This window comes from Carettochelys insculpta, chromosome 3 (genome assembly GCF_033958435.1).
Source record: "Carettochelys insculpta isolate YL-2023 chromosome 3, ASM3395843v1, whole genome shotgun sequence".
Classification (NCBI taxonomy): domain Eukaryota; kingdom Metazoa; phylum Chordata; order Testudines; family Carettochelyidae; genus Carettochelys; species Carettochelys insculpta.
The window spans coordinates 10971091-10994921 of NC_134139.1; the positions used below are offsets into that span (position 1 = coordinate 10971091).

The 23831-nt window shown below is 41.1% G+C and overlaps 1 protein-coding gene across 5 annotated transcripts in view; it reads left to right on the forward strand.

The window, feature by feature from the left end:
* PLCB1 (phospholipase C beta 1) overlaps nucleotides 1-23831 on the forward strand; it is a 746723-nt gene that overhangs the window by 615938 nt on the left and 106954 nt on the right. For all 5 annotated transcript variants that reach the window (XR_012644898.1, XM_074989347.1, XM_074989348.1 and 2 more), the window contains exons 20-26: nucleotides 1078-1242; nucleotides 3773-3872; nucleotides 6075-6179; nucleotides 7438-7547; nucleotides 13974-14106; nucleotides 17450-17503; nucleotides 18811-19030. Coding sequence is in view for 4 of the 5 variants with exons in the window: in XM_074989347.1 (XP_074845448.1) it covers nucleotides 1078-1242; nucleotides 3773-3872; nucleotides 6075-6179; nucleotides 7438-7547; nucleotides 13974-14106; nucleotides 17450-17503; nucleotides 18811-19030 (887 nt within the window). In the remaining variant the exon portion in view is untranslated. The remainder of the gene's footprint in view (nucleotides 1-1077; nucleotides 1243-3772; nucleotides 3873-6074; nucleotides 6180-7437; nucleotides 7548-13973; nucleotides 14107-17449; nucleotides 17504-18810; nucleotides 19031-23831) is intronic.

Here is a 23831-nt window from a genome sequence, read left to right on the forward strand (position 1 = left end):
GGCTTACCTGACCGCCTCCTGAGGAGAGTTGTCTCAGTAAGGGTTAACCCTGTCCCTGCATTCATTCATGACACAGCACCTGGCAAGAATGAGTCTCTAAAGCTACGTTTACATGGGTGGCCTCTGTTTAGGGAAGTCACTGTTGACAGAGGAACCTCAGCAGTACGTCTCTTTGATAGGTAGCATCTACACATAAAAGCAAATTGACAGAGAGCAGCCACACTGCCCTGCCCTCTCTCAACAGAATGGCTGACCAGAAGCTGTGCAAACAGGGCTCTCCAGGGAACTAGAAGACCTCTCTGTTGACAGAACTGTCTACACGGGCATTCTGTCAGCAAAACACTGTCGACAGAGATGCTATTCCTGATCAGGAACAGGGATAATGCCGTTGACAGAACAGCTGAGTTTTGTTGAAAACTCTCAACAGAGTGCTTTAGCCGTGTAGATGCTTGGCAAGTTTTCTCAACAAAAAGGTTGTTCTGTAGACAGAATCTGCCTGTGTAAATGTAGCCTAAGAATAATGAGGCAATTGCCAGAAGTTGGATCCTTCTGGCAGTCCAGTAATGATTATGCTAGTTGTGATGAATGACATGGTACATGCTGAGGCCTCATAAATGAATGTAGGTGGGTATATTTAGGGCAAATCTTAAGTTCTTTAAGATATCCTGACATTGACTGAATAACCCTCCACTCTTTGCTACTCTGAGAATTCACAAGCCTTCATTTTACATTAATCTCATATTTTTTTTAAGAAAGGCTGAAAAGAGACCTGTGTTTGAATTGTTTTCTATACACAGTGTGCTCTTCTGTAATAGAAAAAAGAAACAATTACATCTGCTCTTTCATCATAGCTTTCATTGCTATATAGCTTATAGTAGTTTTACTTGCCATAACATTTACGTTACAGTCTTGTATTGCCATTATCAAAGCATGCTTGGTTTGGATACTGTGTTTATTTAGCAGAAAATTACACCATCACAGGAAAGAATTTTGCAGACTGAATTATAGTGAGAAATTTCGGAATGCACTAAGCTTCTTTTATTAATCACTTATAAACACCTCCAATTTCTTTTCTAGATAATTTCAGGTCAGTTTCTTTCGGATAAAAAAGTTGGTACTTATGTAGAAGTAGACATGTTTGGCTTGCCTGTGGACACAAGACGAAAAGCTTTAAAGACAAAGACCTCTCAAGGAAATGCTGTTAACCCTGTATGGGAAGAAGAGCCCATTGTATTTAAGAAGGTTGGTCAATGTTTATTCCCCTACTGGGGCACTAGGATTATTTTATTGCTTTCAGAAGGATAATTTTATGTTTTAGAGAAAATCAGTTGTTGCATTTGCTGAAGAGATCATTTGAGACTCTGAAACAGCTCTGCTTGAGAACCCAGCCCTGCTCTAATGAAATCAAGCCAACTTCCACTGAAATTAGCCAACTGATGTAACTTTATTTGCTTCATTGAGACAAGATTGTAGTTCTGTTCATAAAAGGCAAAAGTTTTCCAGGTGCAGGAAGCCCATTTTTAAGCTATTTATGTGAAACTGCATTGAGCGTTTCAATGCGTAAGTCTCCTGTTCAAAGTAATTTAGGCACTTAGGAGCCTAGTCTATTGGCAGTCAATGGAATTTTGATGACAAAGTACCGTAATCCCTTTTGTTTAGAAAATTCAGGTTCATAAATCAGTTAGGCATTGCAATGCTGAAAACAGAAATCTCTAACTACCTTTAAAAATCTGGGCCCAGGTGATTTACGAGCCTACATCCTATTCACTTTCAATGGGACTTAAACTCTTGAATTACCTAAATGCTTTGGAAAATTTTACTTAGTGAACCCAGTCCTGTAAAGTCAGTGGAAGCTGGGTGGGCTAAGCACCTTTCCAAATCATGTCCCTGCAGCACTGGTATCTCACAGTGCTTTATAAACAGGATCACAGCGAATTTCCTAAAGAGAGCTGTGGGATCAGATTGTCAATTTTTAGCGTACTGGATAATGCAGTTAATTAGTCTTGTATCAAGCAGAGAAACTGTTTCCCTGTGTCCCGTGACAGCAATTAAAGTTCATGGAGGCACATACGCAGTCAGTGCATGAAACTCAGCTTTCTAGGAATTGCAGGAGGGCTCTATCTTCCAAGGTCTCTGTCTGCAGACCTCCTTCCCTTTAGTAACAGAGAGTAAGCCGTGCTAGTCTATACACTATCAAAACAAAACAAAACAAAAAGCAGTCAAGTAGCACTTTAAAGACTAGCAAAATACTTTATTAGGTGAGCTTATTTACTGAATGTTTATATTACACCTAAAATATATAGGCACTTAGTTTAATCTGTTTGTTTAAGACATTAAAACACTTCAGATCCACAAACCAGTTAGTCAACATTTTAATGGAATGGGCCATTCTGTCAATGACCTCAAGGTATGTGTGTTGCTGAAAAGAAATTATCGCTCCTTTGTAGAAAGAGAAGCGGACGAATTGACATTTATATTCAAATTTGGAACATTAACACATGGTTTAAATTGGGATGTGAACTTTCTGAGTCACTATAGGGGCTCGTCTGCATACTTAACTCAATCTAATTCTTGATCTTCGCCCCCACCCCTCCACTCTCTGATTTACTCACCTTGATTATCTTTTTCTGATTTGTCCTCCTTGCTTACTGTTTTTGGTTCTCTGTGTCTTAAATATTGAGTCTGTTCTGGACTGGCTCTGGTCTGAAGAAGTGGGTCTGTCCCACGAAAGCTCACCTAATAAACTATTTTGCTAGTCTTTAAAGTGCTACTTGACTGCTCCTTCCCTTTGGCAGCCTGCCAGGGCTGGGTTTTGGAAAGAGCACTGGCAATTTTGTGTTGTCTCCTGGGCCTTTAATTAATATACCATATTTTATTTCTGTTGCCAGTTTTACTGTAAAGTCTGGGAGCCTCCAGTTTCATAATGGGCCTGAATTATTATTCTGAATGACCTCAAGGTTATCTCCTATGATCTGTTGTTAATGCAGGATTAAACTAAGTGCCTATATATTTTAGGTGTAATATAAACATTCAGTAAATAAGGCACTGGTTTCCACATGGGGCATTCTAAGAAAATGCTGCATGCATAACTAGCCTCATCATGGCTAGGTCTACACTAGCCCCTTTCTTTTGGAAGGGGCATGGTAATGAGTGAGTTGGGACTATGCTAATGAGGTGCTGCCATGCCATGGCATAATGGCAGCCGCACGCAATTTGAAAGCGCCACTTTCGAATCACATGCCGCCCGTGTAGATGGGGGCCTTTCAAAAGTGTCCCCCAGACTTCAGAAGCCCCTTCTTCTGTTGCCATGTCATTTGTTCTGGTGTTCTCTTCCTCAGGAAGGGGCGTTTAAATTCCATGGGGTCCTTTTGAAAGGACCCATCTGCATGGGCTGTCAAATTGTGAGTGGCTGCCATAATGCTAATGAGGTGCTGCATATTTGTGGCAGCGCCTCATTATCATAGTCCCAACTCACTCATTACCGTGCCCCTTCCGAAAGGAAGGGGCTAATGTAACATAGCCAAGATGTGTATTTATTTATAGGTGGCTTCTCTGCCATTCTGCGCGGCTTCTGAGGGCTGAGGGAGGCAACAGCAGTGTACTCTGAATGGTGCTAAGGACTGACTACCAATGGCCCTGCCTCTTCTGCTTCAGGCTTCGCCATTTCTAGGGTGTGGAGCAGGGCCCTCCCCATACCTTGTCCCTGGGCCCGCAGTGGATGTCAGCCCTGCTGATAACAGACCAAGGTAACTGTACAATTATGTCCCTGCAGGTGGTTCTGCCTTCTCTGGCATGTTTGAGGATAGCCGTATATGAGGAAGGAGGAAAGTTTATAGGTCATCGGATATTGCCTGTCTCAGCAATTCGACCAGGTAATGTTATGGCTCTGCTGTAGTGCAGAGAACCAATATGGCCATCTCTCAGCATGACTATTGATTTCAGTGCAGCTCTGTTGATTTACACTGAGGTTCTGTCACAATGTATGCAGCCAATGGAAAATTCACATAATTTCATATTGTGTTCTTTCAGCTTTCATGATGCTAATGATATTTTTAAAAAGTGTCTACTGTCTATGAAAAGAGAAACACTTAAATGATCCAAAATTTATGTCTAGAATGAAACAATAAAACCAATGGAACAAAACCTCACAAAGCACTTGATGGTGTTTACTAGTCAATTATAGCCATGAAACCATTTTGAAAGATGAGAGGGGTGGCAGCCACCATTGACATATCTTCTTTTCAGTCATTGTTTCTGAGGTTAATTGCCCAGTGAGCCATAGCTATGGTGGTGGAAACACTAAGGCTATGGCTACACTACAATTGCTATTTCAGCATGCAAATGTATCACAAAATGGCAGCTCCACAGCTAAACACCACGCCCGAAATAGCAGCACTATTTTGAGCACAGTATTCTGGTACCCCTCATCATACATCATACGAGGGGTAGCAGAAACTTCAGAATAGCCACTTAATTCAAACTTCGGTGTGCCATGTGGACAGCACCAAGTTTGAAATAAGTTAACTCAAAATAAATTGTGCAATTTGCGTTGCACAAATTCTGTAACTTTTTTTAAGTTACAGCTACAGTATAACCTTAGCTTGAGGGTGTAAAACTTGCTGTCACTGGACAGGAAGCTTGGCTCATCCTTCCACTTTAAAAATTGCCTGCAAATGCTCATATTTTAGGTGTGTTTTAATTTAAACTACAGTGAAGGATTCATTCCCCCACTGCCTTTTTTAATCCGTTGCCATGTCATTTGTTCTGGTGTTCTTTGGGCTTTTTATTGCTGGGTATTCATGTTATGTGCATACTATGGCCTCCTGATTACTTTTAATTTATATTGCAACTGTCTGAGCATCTTGGCAGGAAATATTTATAAATATTTAAAATGAAAATAAGGTAGGGTTACAGAACCAGTCAGTCATGAAAAATAATAAGAGATTCAAAGAATTATGTCAAATAGAGCTAGGGAAATAAGTTTTGTTTTGTTTTGTGCTGGCACTTCTGAAAAATAATTTTACTCCAGGTCGAACCGAAACGAGATATGTGAAAAAGTTGGACACATTTAAAAATTTTGTTTAACACAAAGAAACCACGTTTTGTTCAACCAAAAAAAAGTTTGTTTCAAACACGTTTAAAGGGTGCAGTTCATCAAGCAACTAGAGACAGAGAAGCAGGAGATGGTTATAAAGAGGCTAGCATTAGCTACTAAAATCCCACCAACACTTTCATGCCATGTGAGAGATGCAAGTTCAAATCCCTGCTCAATGTCATACAGAGCAGAGAGTTAAATCTGATTCTCCCATGTCCCAGTGAGTGCCCCCAACCAATTAGCTGAAAGTTACAAGGAGAACACCATCATCATCACCTCCTCTAACCATGTTGTAAATGGCACCTCAGTATCCCCAAATTACTTTTGGCTGAAACTATTTGGCAAATTCATATCAAATTCACAAATTTATTTCATATGACTGATATTTGCAAATATATAGCCAAGTCCCAGTATAACTTGCAAATGGGCATCAGCCAAAGAACAAGCAACTTGTTTATGGCTTAGAAATAAAGGGGAAAAATTTTTTTTTAATTATGGCGTCTTGCACCTTTTACCTGCTCCCTTGTCTGTATGTTGTCTGTGTAGCTTGTAAACTCTGTGCAGGAATTTGCTTTTCTACAGATTTTAAAGAGCCTAGGTCACTCAAGTTGTGTCTACACAGCCTCTCCCTTTCGGAAGGGACGTGCAAATGAGTAAGATCAAAAATGCAAATGAGGCATGGATTTAAACATCTGGAATAGCTTATTCCAAAATAATGCTGCTATGTAGACATAGTATTTCAGATTAGAGCCCCTGGTATTTCAGAATAAGGTTTTCCTATTTTGGAGTTTCGTTGTAGTGTGGACATGTTATTCAGGAATAGGGTTTTGCTTATTTTGGAATAATAACTCTGGAATAAGCTATTCTGGAAAAACTGTGTAGTGTAGACATACCCTCAGGCACTATATAAATAATGAATAATGATATAATTACATTGCAAAGGGTTTACCTTTTGGACTGGACTGCTTTTATATTTTAGGCTATCACTACATCTGTCTGAGAAATGAACGGAACCAACCTTTGATGCTGCCAGCAGTCTTTGTCTACATAGAAGTTAAAGACTATGTACCTGATACTTACGCAGGTAAGTATTAAACTTCCCAGATATGAACTACGAAAGTAAAATCAAGTCTTTGAAGTCCTCTCAGTCTGTTTCACCATTTACATCTTTGTCCATCTGGTTTTTTTTAATATATAAAAATGTCCAGGATTTTAATACAGGTTGAAGGGTCTCTTATCCTAGATTTTCTGGTCCGGCAACATCTTTAGTCACAGCCAGTCTGGTAAGCAGCCTCACAGGCTGGGAGTGGAGCAGCCAGTGGCCCTGGGTGGGGAGCACCAGTGGCCAGGGCTCAGATCTGCTGCCAGTGCTGGGCAGGGGTGCCATGGGCGCGGACCCCTGGCAGCCATGAGCACAGAGCTGCTACCGGCCCTGGGCAGGGGAATACCACTGGCTGTGGGAGGGGCAGTGACAATGCTGCAGAGAGATGGGTCCCCCCTTCTGCTCAGACCACTCCACTCTGTTCCTACATCCCCTCCTGCTTAGACCCCCACCCTCAGTCTGTTCCTACACCCTCTCTCCCTCCCAGAGCCCTCACCCTTAGCCTGCTCCTACACCCTACCTCCCACCCAGGCCCAAAACACCCACCACCAGCTTGCCTCTGCACCCTCCCTCCTGGCCAGAACCCAACCCCACCCCCAGTTCCTGGGGGAGCGGGAAGCAAATCAAGCCGACAGGTGCTGTAGGGTTCCACCATGGGGGCTCCAGCCCCAACCCCATCCGCTGGCCCTCTCTTGTGCTGCATGGAGGGGAGGAAAGGCAGAGCTCTTGCTACCTGTCATCTGAAGTCGACATGCATGCCAGGGGATGCCGACTCTGGTGTACAGGCTGCCTGCATGGATCATAGTCAAGGATCAGGGCCTAAATTTTTATTTCCTAGCAGACTTCATGTCACAACCATTCTTACCCATATTGCATCTGTGTGGGGCACCCAAACTATTTCCGTAAATGGTGTTTCACAGTCAGTGCCTTTGGTATGATGTTATAGTCACAGTTCCAGGGTGTAATAGTAACAGAGAGGAAGCCGTGCTAGTCTATACACTATCAAAACAAAAAGCAGTCAAGTAGCACTTTAAAGACTAGCAAAATAGGACCTAATAAACTATTTTGCTGGTCTTTAAAGTGCTACTTGACTGCTTTTTACTTCCAGTGAAGTTTCTGATGTCTAAGTGATAACTCAAAATAATAGGTTTAAAGAAATCCTGTGCAGCTTCTTAACATTTTAGATCACTAAAACCATAGATTAAGAAACTTTGATCTGAAATGCTTATTTCAATTCCAGATGTGATTGAAGCATTATCCAACCCAATCCGATACGTAAACTTGATGGAACAAAGAGCTAAACAGCTGGCAGCACTCACACTGGAAGATGAAGAAGAGGTAAAGAAAGAGGTAAGAGATTTCAGTCACTGAAAATTCATAATATTTGGTGGTATTTTCAGACACATCTGCATAATTTAGGACTTTGTTGAAGTCATTGGGACTTGTGGTCATCAGTCACTTAAGGACTTTTCAAAATCCCACCCATTATCTAAGGAAGAGGTTTTGCTACACTTACATTGTGGACCTTGTCCTCCATGTGGGATACTATTGAAGTCTATGGGGGTTCTGAATGGCCAGGTACTATGCAAAAGAAGGAAGAGTATCAGAATCTGGTTGTTAATGAGAAAGTGTTGGATGTCACACAGCTTGTGAAAAAAACTAACCATGGACGCTCCTGCTTTTTTCACATTCCAATGATGTGATTGTTTTAATGCTAATGAAAGAAATATATCATTCGCTTTCTTTGAAAATGTTACAGATTTTTCAGGAATTTCAAGGGCTTTCTATTTAACAGATTTTCTCAGAAAATCATATTCTCTTCTCATAAGTTGAAGAATATTCCACAAAAGCAGGTAAGACCTGGCTTCTGGAGCAGGGAAACATGGTCTTTATAGGCCCTGTTTGCACTCTGCCCTGTTTCCTGGATCCTCCATTCTCAAAAGTATAAAAGCTCATCTGTAACCAAAAATACACTCCCCAAAAAAGGATTAAATGAGTGATAATCTTTACAGTTCTGTGGGAAACAGTTTTTCATTTTGTGTCTTTATAATATACAGTCTCACAAATGTGTCTCATAAAGTCATGGGTTTCTATGAATTTTTGTTTATGGCCTGTGTCTTGTCCATGATTTTGACTGAAATGACTATGACAAAATCTTAACCTTAAACAGAACACGTAAAGATGTTAGAGGAAAATTCTAGTTGCACAGGCAACCTTAATTTGGCAATTTACAACTTCTGATTGCTTGAGTTTACAACCTTCCTGATGCTCTATATTTTAATGTAATACATGCTATGGGAGGAAACGCATAGTTAGGGTTGAAGTAAATCTTTAACTTATGGGGGGATTCAGCCTCTTTTATACGTGCGAAAAATACTGTGGTTCAGCTGCAAAACGAGAGCGCTTGTTCTTGAAGTATGGAATGAACCTTCTGAGAACTTCCAAGTCAATTTGTGAATTAGTTTATTCATTAACATTAATTTGAAAACGGATCCTGGAACAAATTTAGCATTACATGTCTGGCTTTTTTTCTTGAATGAGCTCATCAAATAGTAACATCTGTAAAACTTCCCTGGTAGCTGGAAATTGAACAAAATCTCACGTCCAGGCTACATTTTCAGAAACTTGGAGCAAAACAGTTATCGATAAAGGGGTGTGGCAGTCAAGATTACATTGTTGGTGCAGCATGGCAACAATAATTGTCACACCCACATTGAGGTGGTTGGCAGGGTGATTGAAAATAAGAAAGCTGCTCCAAAACATTACACTTTAACATTAAAAATATCTCATGATTTTGGAACTAATCATGATATTTTTGGGCCTGAGTCCTGAGTTTTGAACATTTGGCACTGGTAAAATATTTATTGTTAAAATCTTGTTATTTGATCAGAGTACAGCAGTCTTTTTTACTCCTCCCACAGGCTGGCTTCTCTTCTTCAGATGACATTTAAATGCCTTTGCTTCCCCTTTGGGACCCTCCTGTAATCCCGACCCTGCCTATTCAGCCAACCTGGTTTCTTATTGAAACATGTCTTCCACAATGGTCCTGATACTGACCTCAGTGTCCTGTTTGCCCAGTTCTTTTCGTTAGCTCTGTGTGTTTTTCCATTGCCACATCTCCTCATAGGATACCCATTCTCATCGAGCATTCTGGCCACTACTCTGTCTTCATTGAGATCCTTCCTAAAGTTCCCTCTGTATCCACAAACATGAGTTGAACAGAGACGGCAACACTGAAATCTCACTACATCCAGACAGGAAGAATCATTAAAATATAGAACACTAGAACTGGAAGGGACCTCAAGAGGTCATCAAGTCCAGTCCCCTGCCCTCACAGCAGGACCAGGCACCACCTAGATCATCCTTATTAGATGTTTTTCTAACCAGTTCTTAAATATCCAATGATGGAGATTCCACAACTTCCCAAGGCAATTTATTCCAGTGCTTAACCATCCTGACACTTAGGAAGTTTGTTCTCAATGTCCAACCTAAACCTCCCTTGATGCAATTTAAACCAATGGCTTCTTGTCCTATCCTCAGTGTTCCAACTTTAATCCCTCCTCCTTGTGGTGTCCTTTTAGGTATTCGAAGAATAGGGAGAGTAGTGGTTCCCAAGAGCAGCAGTTCCCAACCTTTTCACTGGTGTGAACCCTCAGTCATCTCCCCCAAACCATTCATGGACCCCCATCAAAGCAATTCTAGTCACTCTGTATGCTTCATTAAATGAAAAAGGAAATGTAAAAATAATTTACATTAGACATTCAGCTTATGGATGCTTCAGTCTGTTCACCAGTCTCTGTTCTCTTCAGCGAGCCTGATTTCAGCCACAGATCCATGTTGAATGTATGGCCAACATTTATATGCATCTAACGGTCCTGAGTGTTTAATCACACAAAGGCACCATAACATAGATTTTCAGACAGCAATTAATAACGTTAATGGAAGATATTTAAGAATAATAGTTGATTGTAACATTGCAATTTGTTTAAAACTTATTTTCTATGATCATTTTTATTTACCTTTTATTTTTTTCATCGACCCCCTGTAGTCCACTCAGTGGACCTCAGGTTGGGAACCACTGATCTACAGGTCGCCTCTTGTTACTCAGTGATTCAGAGTCGCCCTGCCTTGTCATACATCAGACCACAGTGGATCCTTCCCTTACATATATTGGTATAAGATCCCTTTTACAAGAAAGAATCAGGCCAGCCATAGTGGATCCCTTGAGATGATCCCTTCTTCTCCTTCCGTCAGATGTGGTTACTGTGGAAGATAGCTACAGTGCCACTTTTTGCCATATGGTAGCACAGAAACCAGGTCTATGTATCTATATAAGTCTGCTCTACCCTACGAAACGCCAACCTTTGCTGAGTAAGCACGGTCTTTTACTAAAGGCATTACAAAGCATAGGGTGTAAACTCATGTTCCTTTTACACTTCACTATTGAAGCTGTAACATATGTGGGTGGAATACATAATGTATTAAGAAAGATAGCCTGTGATATTCTCCATTAAGGGAAAATCACATTGGCTTAAGAGTTGTGGGTGGTCCTGAATTATGAGAAGACAAAGTGCTTTATAACAAGATGAAATTGCTTGTTAGGCAGAGAATGGTTCTTTGTTCACTTCCTGAACTCATTTCTCATTTGTGATTTAGTATCTTGAAGCAAATGTCCTACTGTCCAAAACTAAACAGTCATAGTAATCATTTATAAGCAAAGTACTGTAAAATTCCTTTAATCCAGCACACCCCGGTTACCAAATCTGGGACGGGTGCCAGATTACCAAATTTTCCAAGCTATTGGACGTCACCATAACCCCCAAGCCCTAGTTCAACGCCACCCCCCACAGTCACAGCTTACCACCCCTATGCCCAGCTGCAGCTCACCACCCCCACACGTCCCCAGCTTCTTCACCACCCCGGGACGTCTCCAGCTTTACCACCCCCGCATGCCCTGGCTCAACTCCACCCCCTGGCCTCTCTGCAGCCCTAACCCACTCCAGGCTTAACCCCCCCATTATCTCATGGCCTCAACTCACCACCCAAGCTCTCTGCATGTCTTGGGGAATTACTGTATGCCAAACCACCACATTTTGCCAGGTTATCTCTGTAAATGGAACTGTTTTTGCCAGATGCCAGACCTTCAGGATTTCCTAATCATCATAGGCCACATTAAAGGAATTTTACTGTATAAAGTGCTGCATGAATTTTTACACCACATGTGTACTCTCTGGCAAAAAAGAAAATATGCACTTTCCCGCATGAAATTGGCTCCTAACTTTCCAAGTATGACTTTGCAAACTGGGATGCAAGCTTGTAAGTCTAACCTTATTTTTATTAACCATTCATGCAGCCCAAGTTCTAACCAGCTAGTTAGGCCTGCTGACAGAGGAGACAAATACGGCAAATGCCCAAGGCCTGGTGATTCAAAATAGATTGGTGCTCTTCAGCAGTGGCAGGGTCCAGAGCCCAGGGCCCTTCAAGTTGCTGCCAGAGCCGTTTGGCATGGTCCAGGTGGCTCGGAGTGCTGGCTGGTGAGGAGGGGCATTCTGCAGTATGATGCAGGCAGCACTGAGGGCTGGCTGCCCCAGCCTCGCACCTTCTGCCTTAGGCTCCGCCCCTTACAGGAGTTTTTATTAAAGCGTTGAATGTGACTTCCTTTACCAGTTTTTAAAAATGAACCCAGCCAAGTCCTCTGCCGAAACCATGATCATTCTATGAAAGTGAAAGTGGATGTATGTATCGTTATTCTGATCATTCTGTGCTTAAGTGTTTGGAACAGACTGAATCTCCTAATGGACACAAAGGTGGTATCATGTATCCTATTCTATAGCTGTATTTGACTTAAGTGGTTGAGTCAGTGATCCCTTCAGAGCACACAAAGCATAATGTTATGTGACTGTTGAGCCAGGTTACAGTAAACTGGCAGCATAATTACAATAAACCAATTTTACCAGAACCTGTGTTGCTTCTTGGTACAGTAACAGACAATATTCTGAGACCTGGCTCCTGCTTCTATATGTAATTTGTGCTCAAAGACTACATCTACACTAGAGGGTTTTGTCAACAAAACAGGCATTTTGTCAACAAAACTCATGGAGCATCCACATTAAAAGTACAGTCTGTTGACATACTGCGAACAGAATTTGGCACTTTTGCTGACAGTTTTCTGCCTCTCCCCCGCACGCCTGCCCGTGAGGCAGAATGCCTTTCTTGACAGAATCTGTCAACAAAAACACCATGTGGACACCCTCGGGGGCCCTCTGTCGGCAGAGAGGGCTTCCAGGTCACTGGGCACCCCTGTCTGCTGTGCTTTTGGTCAGCCGTTCTGTTGAGAGAAGACCAGGCAGCCCAACCGATCTCTGTTGACAGAGCAGATCGCTTTTTTGATCCGCTTTTGTCAACTGATCTCTGTAGTGTAGACATAGCCAAAGAGTGAAACAGAAGCAGTCTGAGGAACAAGCCAAGATTAAATTCAGTTGGTGCCAAGGCCAGGGGGTCTCCATCCTCTTTTTGGCCATCTCAAAACTCAAATAGCTTACCAGTGCTGTGAGTCCCTCCTCTTCCCTGAGCATGGAGTGTGTGTATGTCTTTATAACCCTGACTTCCACAAGAGGGATTGTAAGGTATTCAAAAGGGAGCTGGCAAGAAGGAAAAAACGTGGAAAATGCTTAGCTAAGTTGGATACCAGACATACTTTTGTGTGGAGCTCAGCAGGATAGAAATACTCTTTTTGTGCTCTCTGAGTGTAATTATGAAGATATTATATCCTGGGGATAAGAAGCTTGTGTGTGTGTGTCTTGAGAGTTGGTGAATAATTACTCTGTCTTGTGTCTCTATTAAAATTAGCTGTGAAATTTAGCAACAGTTCAATACACATGTTTTGTTGTTAATAGGCATTTGAATGGTATTTTTCTGATACCATCTTCTTACTTTAGAAGGGGTTTTTGAGGCAACACAATGCTGATTCCATGTAGCTTCATCTCTGATACTAATAGATCTTACAAATGAGTAAACTACCTGTCTGCTTTGTGGCTGAAAACTACACAGTTGGGCTTGTCTACACTACCTCCCCACTTTGAAGGGAGGATGGTAAGTAGGGTGTTGGGAGTTTATTAATGAAATACTGCAGTGCATATGCAGCACTTCAGTGAGCAAATTCCTCCCCCCCCACCCCCCAACCCAGGAGGAGTAAAGGGATTTTGAAGTTGCCCAAGCATTTCAAAATACTGGCAGATGAGCTGCAGCTAGATGCGAGCCAGCACTTTGAAGTACCGTTGGATGAGCCACGGCTAGATGCAAGCTGGCACTGCGAAGTTTAACACTTCAAAGTTGCCGTAGAGGTGGGTGGTGGGTGGGAGGAATTTGCTTAATGAAGTGCTGCATATGCACCACATTAATAAACTCCCAACACACTACCTACCATCCTCCCTTCAAAGTGGGGAGGTAGTGTAGACACAGCCAGTTGAGTTGTATCCTGTTAACAATTTTTCCTGTGGTTATGCAACACATAACTACACTCAGAATCATTGTTCAGAAAGCTATGTGCTGTATTTCTTGAAAGTTAAGCTTCAAAAATGAACTGTAACAGCTACAGTGGACAACTGAAGCTACTAAGTCCAGATCTTGATTTTAGGGCAATGTATTTAAAACCTTTTAGAAATTTCAGAAGAGGCATAAAGCTTGGACTGGAAATAAATAACTCCCTTGCCCTCCAGTTATTTATTATGTGTATACCTATTTGGAAAAGTAATGTAAAATATTCTGTATCTTTAGGTTGAACAGGGGGATGCACCATCAGAAGCTAATAATGAGCCCAGACCAACACCAGCAGAAAATGGTCTAAGTCACTCTACTTCTCTGACAACAAAGCCAGCAACTCAGGTTGTCCATAGTCAACCAGCCCCAGGTAAAAGACTTAATCACATTTTCCCTACACTATTTTAAAATACCCAACAACTTCCAAGAAATGTCCAAGTAACAATTTCTCTGTGTATTTTTTTCATTAAGAAACAAGTCATGAATGTATCAGAGGGGCAGCCGAGTTAGTCTATATCTGCAAAAACAACAGGAAGTCCAGTGGCATCTTATAGACTAATAGGTATTTTGGAGCATAAGCTTTCATGGGCAAAGACCTACTTCATCATATTTGATGAAGTGGGTCTTTGCCCATGAAAGCTTATGCTCCAAAATACCTATTAGTCTATAAGGTGCCACTGGACTTCTTGTTGTTTAAGTCATGAATGAACAGAGAAAAAGTGTCCTGCGTTATAAGACAAATTATTATTTGTTTTTGCACTAGTAATAACCTCTTTCTTCTAGAAGGATGTCTATGTGCTTCATATACTGCGTCCACTTATGCCTGAAAAGCAGTCTACGTGGAAGTGAAATATGGCACGATTACGAAAGAGTGGAAGACAGAAGTATCAATAATAATAATTTTATTATTATTAAAATCTATTCATAGACAAGGACTCCTTGAACTTTGGAGAGGCAGTGAGCAGAATGCAGCATGAAAATTACTCTGGCATTTGCTTATGAATCTGAAATACCAGCGCAGTACTTAAACATGATGGGCCAGGTTCTCCAGGGTGCCCGTTACTTCCCATTGTGTCAGTGGAGTAAGATCCTGAGAACAATGGAATCTACAGAATACTAAAAATCTTCTGAAGAATCTGACCATTTCATGAAGGAGTTGAGCAGTGCCAAAAATCTGTCCCTAATGTTATGTGCTGAGCATCTTCTGGGCATTTGGTTCCATGTTGATGAGCATAATAGCAGCGTATTTTGAACTTCTCCAGGGCTGTGTCTAGACTAGCCCCGAACTTTGAAGGGGGCATGGTAATTAGGGTGTCAGGAGATTACTAATGAAGTGCTGCAGTGCATATGCAGCACTTGATTAGGCTAAATCTCCCCCGCAGCAACTTCAAAGTGTGAAACTTTGAAGTGCCGTGTCGCATGTAGCCGCGGGTCAGCCGCTGGTACTTCGAAGTGCCTGTGCTCCTTCGAAGTCCCTTTACTCCTCAAAATTTCATACTTCGAAGTTGCCGTGGGGGAGATTTAACCTAATGAAGTGCTGCATATGCACCACAGCACTTCCTTAGTAATCTCCCAACACCCTAATTACCATGCCCCCTTTGAAGTTCGGGGCTAGTCTAGACACAGCCCTGGTGTAGCAGTTGAGTACGCATATATCTCACTTCATATGCTTTGTGCAGTCTCACTTCTTCCAGAAGTAAGTCTGTTATCCCAACCTCTAGATGCCCCAGGGTGATCAGTCTTCTCTCATTTAGTATGCACATGCTTCTGTCTCTTAAATTGCATGCCTTCAGGTCTATCTTCATTTCCATATAAGGTCCTGCAGACCAATGATTCTATCAGTTCAACACCCACACTCAACACTTTGTTGGTTTGGCTATGGACAGATGATACATGAGAAACTATTTGCCCATACAGAGGAAGATGTAAATAGGAGAGGATGTATATTTTAATGAACCAGGGGGCACAGCTATAAGCATAGACATTTTTCCTGAGTTTTGAAAATAATGACGTTTATTTTGCATGTGTAATGCTGCAACTGAGCATTCCACTGCAGGGGAGCTCCTTTGCACAACAGTTCTTATGTCCACATGCGCTAGGCCCTTAACTTCCTTTTACAAAAACAAAACAAAAAAATCCATTTATTTGTGCACACATGTACATTTTATCCTACTCATAAAATGCATTCTTTGAAAATGGAGGCCTATATGCCTTTGTGTTGATAAATTGATATTAATAAGAATTCTAAAATGGCATCTTTTCCAAATTAGTTATTGATTGTTCATCATAAGCCCAATCCAACTTCTACAGGTGTCAAAGGAGTTGTAAGAGATCACTTGAAAAAAATTTTAAATTTTCACTTCAACAACAGTGTTGTACTAACCCCAAGTCAAATACCATTTACCTTATTCTCATGATTGGTCTCACTCTGTTCAGTAACATCTTTCTCTTAAGAAAAGTGAGGCAGTGAAAGTGTGTTATTGGGTGATGATACCGGCATTGTCTCCTTAGACCGTAAGGCTATCTTATCTGTGTTATATTCGCTGCCTTGCTTTCATTATATTCCACCTTTATTAAAGGCCAGAACCCTACACGCCTTTACCATGTAAGACATTACCTTCAGGATTTCACATATAGCTTGACATCTATAAACTTTGTCACAGATAACTGGCCCAAAACTAACCCCCAAGATCTGGTGAACTGAGAATATAGTATATAAGGAGACATTTTGTCAGAATTTACCATAATTACAGAATCACATGCTAACATTTGCAGATTTCTGACCACAAGAGCACCATGGCAACAAACTGGTGTATATGATAATAAATTGAGATCATTAATATACCAGCCTATAGGAGAAGAGCATCTCAACATTGATAGAGTGAGGAAATACAAATAAGAAATAGGAAAGAAACTACAACTGAATATTAGACGTATTGGCATTGGCATAACATATTATACCAGTTGAGTCCCAACCTGTGGACAACAGGAGAAACAGAGGAGGCCCTTGGAAGGTGTCAGAATGATGGCCTCTGCTGATGATGGTGATAAGGAGGGGGAAGATAATGGCTAACATTTCTGGTTGTTCTGCAAGGGGTGGCATGAGCAGGTGGATGCGCAGATGGTCATTCTTATTATCTCCATGATAAACTGTTACAAATGCAGATGTGTTCCTCCAGGGTCAGTGTTGCAACTGTGGGGGAGGGATAGTTCAGTGGTTTGAATAGTGGCCTGCTCAACCTAGGGTTGTAAGGTCAGTCCTTGTGGGCACCACTTAGGGATCTGGGCCACACAAAAAAAAAAAAATGGGCAGTTGGTGCCTCCTGCCAGGAGGGCAGGGGACTGGGCTCAATGGCCTCCTGTGGTCCATTCCATGTGATGTGTCTCTCCATATTTATTAACTGTGCATATGGGGTTGCCAACCCTACAATCATTTTAGTAATACCGGATCAGATCTTGCAACAAGAACCTGTCAACCTGCAACAAGATATCTTGGAATTCTTAAGTAGCCAATGGAATTAATCCATAATCTATGAATTGGGATACACCTCCATGTTGCCATTGTTGTTCAGTATAAAGAGTACCTAAAAGATATATTCCCTCAGTATATCCTATGTCAAGTGTAATAATAATGTAGAATACATATACATAAGGACAACACATGTGGCATCTGTTTAAAAGGAATTGAAATCAATAGTATCTTTTACCTCCAGGTTCTGTGAAAGCACCTGCAAAAACAGAAGATCTTATTCAGAGTGTCCTAACAGGTAATAACTATACAGGTGTTATACAATAGCATATGCTGAATGAATGTTATGGTTTTGTCCAGAGATACATAGATTCCATGAAATACCCAGCTTAGACTTTTCATTGTCTGCTTATTACTGACACAACTTTGTGGCAAGTGTACATATTAAGACTTGTTTCTGTAGGATGCAATTTTGAAGTCAATGAGGGGTTTTCCATTAACTGCAGCAACAGCAAGACTGACTTGCTACAGGACGGTTTTCTTAGCCACTCCCTCTGTTGCACTACCTTGCATGTCAGTAATGGTGGGAGTCTTTGGAGTCTGAATGCAGAGAAGATACCTTCATTATTACCACCATGCCATCCACACTTGCTCCGATTATACTTAGATGACTTAATGCCAGTGCCCTGTATGCACTAGAGCTTTTAATATTAATAACACTACTGGAGATATACCAGTCCTAGTGTAGTTGTAAGTGCAATGCAGGACCTAGTTCTTAAGTCAATGGCGTAACAGCTAACAATAAGATATACAGCTTGTATTTCACCATACTGGGTCACATGCCATTACTGGCTTGGCTTTTTGATAATATCAAGTCCATTCACCACTTCCAAAGCTGAGAAGCCATTTAGCTCAACTTTGTTTAGTTCAGCATTGATTCTGCTATCGTAAGAGGTGTATTTTCAATTAGGTACAGGAGGCTTTCATTTGCAACTTTCATGGACATTCAAGTGTAAAGAAAAATAACTTGTCTGAGTGTTGCACAATTAAACCCTTGTGGACTGATCTGAAAATGTGTCCTTATGCTGCATCCAAAATGATGCCTAGAGAAGGAGTGGGAAAGGAACAGATAGCAGGCTTGTCCTATGCACGGAAATTTCCAGGCTGAACACATTAGCATGGTTTCATGTGGTGATTACCAGAACTTAAATGTCCTACTAATACAGGTTGAGCCTCTCTCATCTGGCACCCTCGGGACCTGACGGGTGCCAGATGAGAGAATTTGATGGACGATGGGAGGTCAATATTGTCTAGCAGCATTTCCAACACTTCCACTGCTTACTGGGCTCCTAGAAGACATTTAGGGCAAATTACAGCTAAATAACAGCACAGAACACAGTGAGCCAGAACTGGTGGCTGGAAACAAACTTTATGAGACCCAGGGAAACTTTGCCACACCCATGATAACTGGTTGTCCATCTAACGGAAATCATGCCAGATTACGGAGGTTGTCGGATGAGTGAGTTCCAGATTAGAGAGGTTCAACCTGTATATATTTTCAATGATAGAAAAAAACAATGTTGTTTCTATAATTTGTTGTTGCAGAAGTGGAAGCACAGACTATTGAAGAGCTAAAACAACAGAAGTCATTTGTTAAACTGCAGAAGAAGCATTACAAAGAAATGAAGGACCTTGTAAAGAGACACCACAAGAAAACCACTGATTTGATTAAAGAGCACACGGCAAAATACAATGAAATCCAGAATGACTATCTGCGACGTAGGGCCGTCTTAGAAAAAAACACAAAAAGGGAGAGTAAGAAAAGGTATGTTGGTGAGAGCTTCCTCTCTTTTGATAAAAAATATCTTTATCCCTTTAGTTGGTAACATAACAGAAGTATATGGAGGTAGCACTAGTGTACAGGTGAAGACAAGGGCCATGACATTCATAGACTGAATGAAGGCAGGGATCTTGAAAGAAAGATGGACTCTGCAGATATAGACAGAAGTCCCCCCCACCCCGCCTTGGGCTGCATTTCTTCTCTCCTTGCAACCCAATAAGGCTGACCCAACACATGGTAAAATAACTGTGGCAACTGGCAGACTAATAAATGTATTAGGTCATGAGCTTTCATGGGTAAAGCCCACTTGCTTCTACTGTACATATCACCTTCCCTGTACAAGAAGTGGCTGAGAAACCCACTTTCATCTCTATGGTGATGTCGTGTGATTGTGCTGTTCTGACATCTAACACACACAGCACTTGACTGTGGAGTTGCCACATGCCATGACTAAGAGGCTGACCTGAGGTGCAAGAGGGCCTGCTCACAACTCCCAGAATCACAAATTCAATCCCTGATATCCTACTTGTGGTAGGCAGGTAGGAGTCTGGATTAACTCTTCACTGGCAGATTACTTGCCTCTCCTAGCAGGCACATCTGTACTGGCTTGTGCTCTACAAAGTACCTGCCTTCTGGTTTTTTCTGCAGGGGAGGAGTGCCTCCCCCCATGGAAACTGTTGCTCCCCCTCCTTTGCACTGCAGTGCATGCAGGTAGCCCCCAGGGGGCAATAAGAGACCACCATATGCTCCTTTACTCCCATACACAAACCAATAGGACAGGCCATAATCTGGCCCAAAAGAAGCAAACCATTGGCTCTAGATCCTATATTGTGCGCTCTAAAGGTGGACCATTCTTAATCTATGGATGCCTCCAAATTTGAATCTCGGAAAGAGCTGTGAATAGAATGGTAAGATCAGCTCTAAATTCCTTGAATTTAAAACCTGATAGATGTATTGATTAACAGCTAAAAGTCATTGAATAAACGTCAAAAGTTGTCCTCTCTGGAAAACCCGCTGACTCGTTAAAGTGTTTTGACTGATTTATTGTAAACAGATCTAGGCAAGATGTTACAGTCCATGCTCTTTATGCAGTCTATTTCCCGGTCTTCCATTGCCCTGCATATGTTTTTGTTTGTGTGAAAGAGATTTTTTTTTGTTTGTTTAGATAATAAAGGAATGGCATTGTGGTTGTAGGCATTATAGTTTGATGTGGGAAGTATAGTATGACTCACTATCTTTCAAATACTCTCATTTTATGCTCGTAGCAATGAACTATCAACAAAGACCCTCACAAACAACTACCACAAACACTTGAACAAAATGTAATTTCTCCTGTGCCTAAATTTATGCAGGATTGGATGCTAATAATACCACAGTTGAATCTGCTTAATCAGGGCTGCCTCTAGGTAGATTCCTGTTCATCCCAATTATGCAGAAATTTAATTTCATTTTTATTTCTTTAAATGTAGTAAACATTACAGCATCAATCTGTGACTCATTTGATTAAAATAAGCATGATTAAAGTATTTTTTATTATTTCTTGAAATTGACTACTTGCAATTCATTACTGCATTTAAAATATGAAAACCATGAATATAAACAAAACCTCTGAAGGACAAGCAGGGATAAAAGACAGCAGTAATTTCTGGCCTCTGATTTCCAGCATAATACCACTGAATGTAACTGGTGGCATATTAGCCCACAAATTGTTCACCAAAAGGCAACTTAGTCTTTTATGAATGTCCAGTGACAGAACCTTCATTCAGTTTAATAGGCATTTTGTCCTTCTAAAGCCGCCTTCTCATATTTAAATTACTTTGGCGATATTCTGTTTTTAGAATGTTTAATTCTAAGTTTGAGTCGATGAAGTTCTATATCACTATTTGTCAGCTGTGTTATGCACTTGTAATCCGCTGTATGATCCAATGCCACCATGCATGACAGAAATCTGCAGTGAGGTCAAGATTTTTTTTTTCTTTCTTTCTGTCTCTTTCTTTCTTTCTTTCTTTTATTCCATTTAAACTTTAACAGTGTAACAAAAGCAAATAACTCATTTACCTTTCAGTGAAGGACATTTTTGTGCGATTAGGATGTGATTGTACATCTCCCATGGTGTCAGGCAATGAATTGTGCAACTATGCCGTATTAGATTAAGCTGCCAAAATAATTTCAAAGAGGAGAAGTTTCATATTGGAAAAACCTAAAATTTAGAAAATCTGATTTGAGTTTTCAAAGGTCAGAAATGTCTGTTTAAGGTTGTTCAGATTTGCAAGTGCAAAAGGCTTTTAATAAATAACAACATCCCAGCAAAATGGCAATTTCTGTCATTTTAGATCATTCCTCAAGCTGTTTGCCTGAAACTACATAATACAAATTACTGTTCTGTCAGTAGTCCCTATGTTATAATATAGGGGGATTTACCTATCTCATAGAGCTGGAGGGGACCTTGAGAGATAATTGAGCTCAGTCCCCTGCACTCTTAGCAGGAGTGAGCACCCTCCCTGAGAGATTTTTTTTAAGAATCTATTTACCCCAGATCTCTAAGCCTCCTCAAGGATTGAGCTCACAATCCTGCGACCAATACTCAGATCTTGAGCTTTTGAGGCCCCAGATTAAGACACCTTTGGACAGATCACCTGAAGATACATACCAGGCACCAGTGTTCCCTCTAAGCTGAGCACTTGGGTGGCTGCTCAGGTGAGATTCACATACCACCCAGCTGATTAGCAGAGTGGCCTCAGCCACCCACAGTAGGCAACATATATCCCTATTGTGGTGCACATTTGCACATGCCTTAGTGCACATAACAAAATTAATTCCACCCGTTAGCGGGAATACTGATAGGGACCTAGTGGGATTTTCAAAAGTGCCGAAGCAAGTTAGGCCCCTAACTCATTCAGTCCATGAGTCAGAGGCTATCTGCAGCTATCAGTATTTAAATCTCTTCAGGTGCCTAAATACCTTTGAAAATCTGTCCCCTGGAGCCTGATTTGCAGAAGTGCTGACAGGTGATCTCTAGCTTCTTTGAAAATTAACCACAAGGTGTCCTGAACACTTTGGACTTAATGCTTACTAAGTGATGGCACTGCACAAATTAATTTTATGATAAAATTGATATGTGGTTAGGAAAGTTGTAACCCTGCTTAAATTTTCCTTATTAAAGTAATTGATTTGTCAGTATAAAGTGCCTGCACTAGGAGGACAGTGCTGTGCCACTATTGTTGTCATTTCTTTAAGGAATACATGTCGCTCATCTTGTCTATCAATCCTTGTAGCTGAAATTTGGATTATGGGTGTTCAGAGATTTAGCACTGAGTACGTATGCTACCCCAGCATTTTGTCTGGAAACTGACTGGGTAATTTCACAAGAACAGACTTTCCCATAGAAACACCAGCATTCTGTTGCTCTGGCTGTGCTGGTAACACTGTGAGAATAGCTTTTCGGTAGTCATGCATTCAAATCCATGTCAAAGTCTCCCCCATTGGAACACTTAGGTTCATCCAAGGTACTTTGTCCACCTATGCTAAGGAACTGGGGGATTTCCCCGTAGCAGGGCCCTTCACTCCTTAATTCTCTTGCTTGCGCCATAGATACATCTGAGTTAGAAGCTTTGTTGGAGATTCACACCTTTAGCTGGATTTTTGCTGATTCACTTTTCACTTTCGTTTAGAAGGGTGGCAACACCATCCCAATCTGGGGTTTTGTTTTGCGGGGATGGAGGTGTCATGGTGCTGAAGGGCAGAGTCTTGGGATTTCCAGCTTCCACTCTTTTTTATCCCCTTTAATCTAAACCCAGGGATGTGTGCTCGGGAATTTTATTACCAATGTTTATAATAAACATGTATATTTCAAAAAGCAGAATTTTAGCTCTGCCCAGTAAGGGACAAACAATTAAACAGGCATTATGAAAGAGAAAAAAAGAGGAGTTTTAATTCTGCCAAAAACTTCAAATGGAGGTACAAAAGCCCCAGTCCCATAGCAGGGGACAGCACCAGTGTGGTTCCATTAGCTTCAGTGAAGCTGCTCCAGTTTGCCTCAGCTGAGATTCTGGTCCAGTGAACCCAGCCAGTCAGAAGGAAGGACATAGGTAAGGTAAAGAGCTCTCCACACTGTAACTGGTTTTCTGGATTTGGCTTTCTGAGTGGCTGACTCATGTGTTGCAACAAATTCTGCTCTCTTCACGGTTTTAACTTCTGCAGCCAGAACTCTGTCTTAGGCTGAACTGTAGCCCTTGTCCACATCACTATAAACAGGCAACCCTGACTGTTTCCCAGGCAACTAACTTAACACAGAATAGCACATATGAATATGGATCAGGACATGTTCTTATGAGCTTAATTTTTGGTTTAGATATTTTATTTTAACTTAATCCTTTATGTTTGTTTATGTTTATATATAACTTTATGTTCATCACACTCACATGAACCCTCCACTGTTGCCTCACTAATCCCTTTTCCCACCCTTGTTTATTTATATTTCTTTCACAAGACCAACATCTCATTCTGCTTCTTAGGGAGTTTGGTTTTTAGATTCTTTCTTCTAATTTTTAACTTTGCTTCTGTGTGTGCCCTATTCAGTCTCATGCTGCTCTACTAGTTTTCTTTTTCACTAATGTTTAGAGTTCGAGTTCTTTAAGTACTTACATGTAAATACATGCACATTCACTGTGCATAACTTCTAAAAGAAAGTAAATTTGCAGATACAAGGATGTTCCTAGCTCCTTAACAAACACTGGTCATGCTTTTTGTAATCACAAGCCTCAAATTAAATTCTAAATCCACTAAG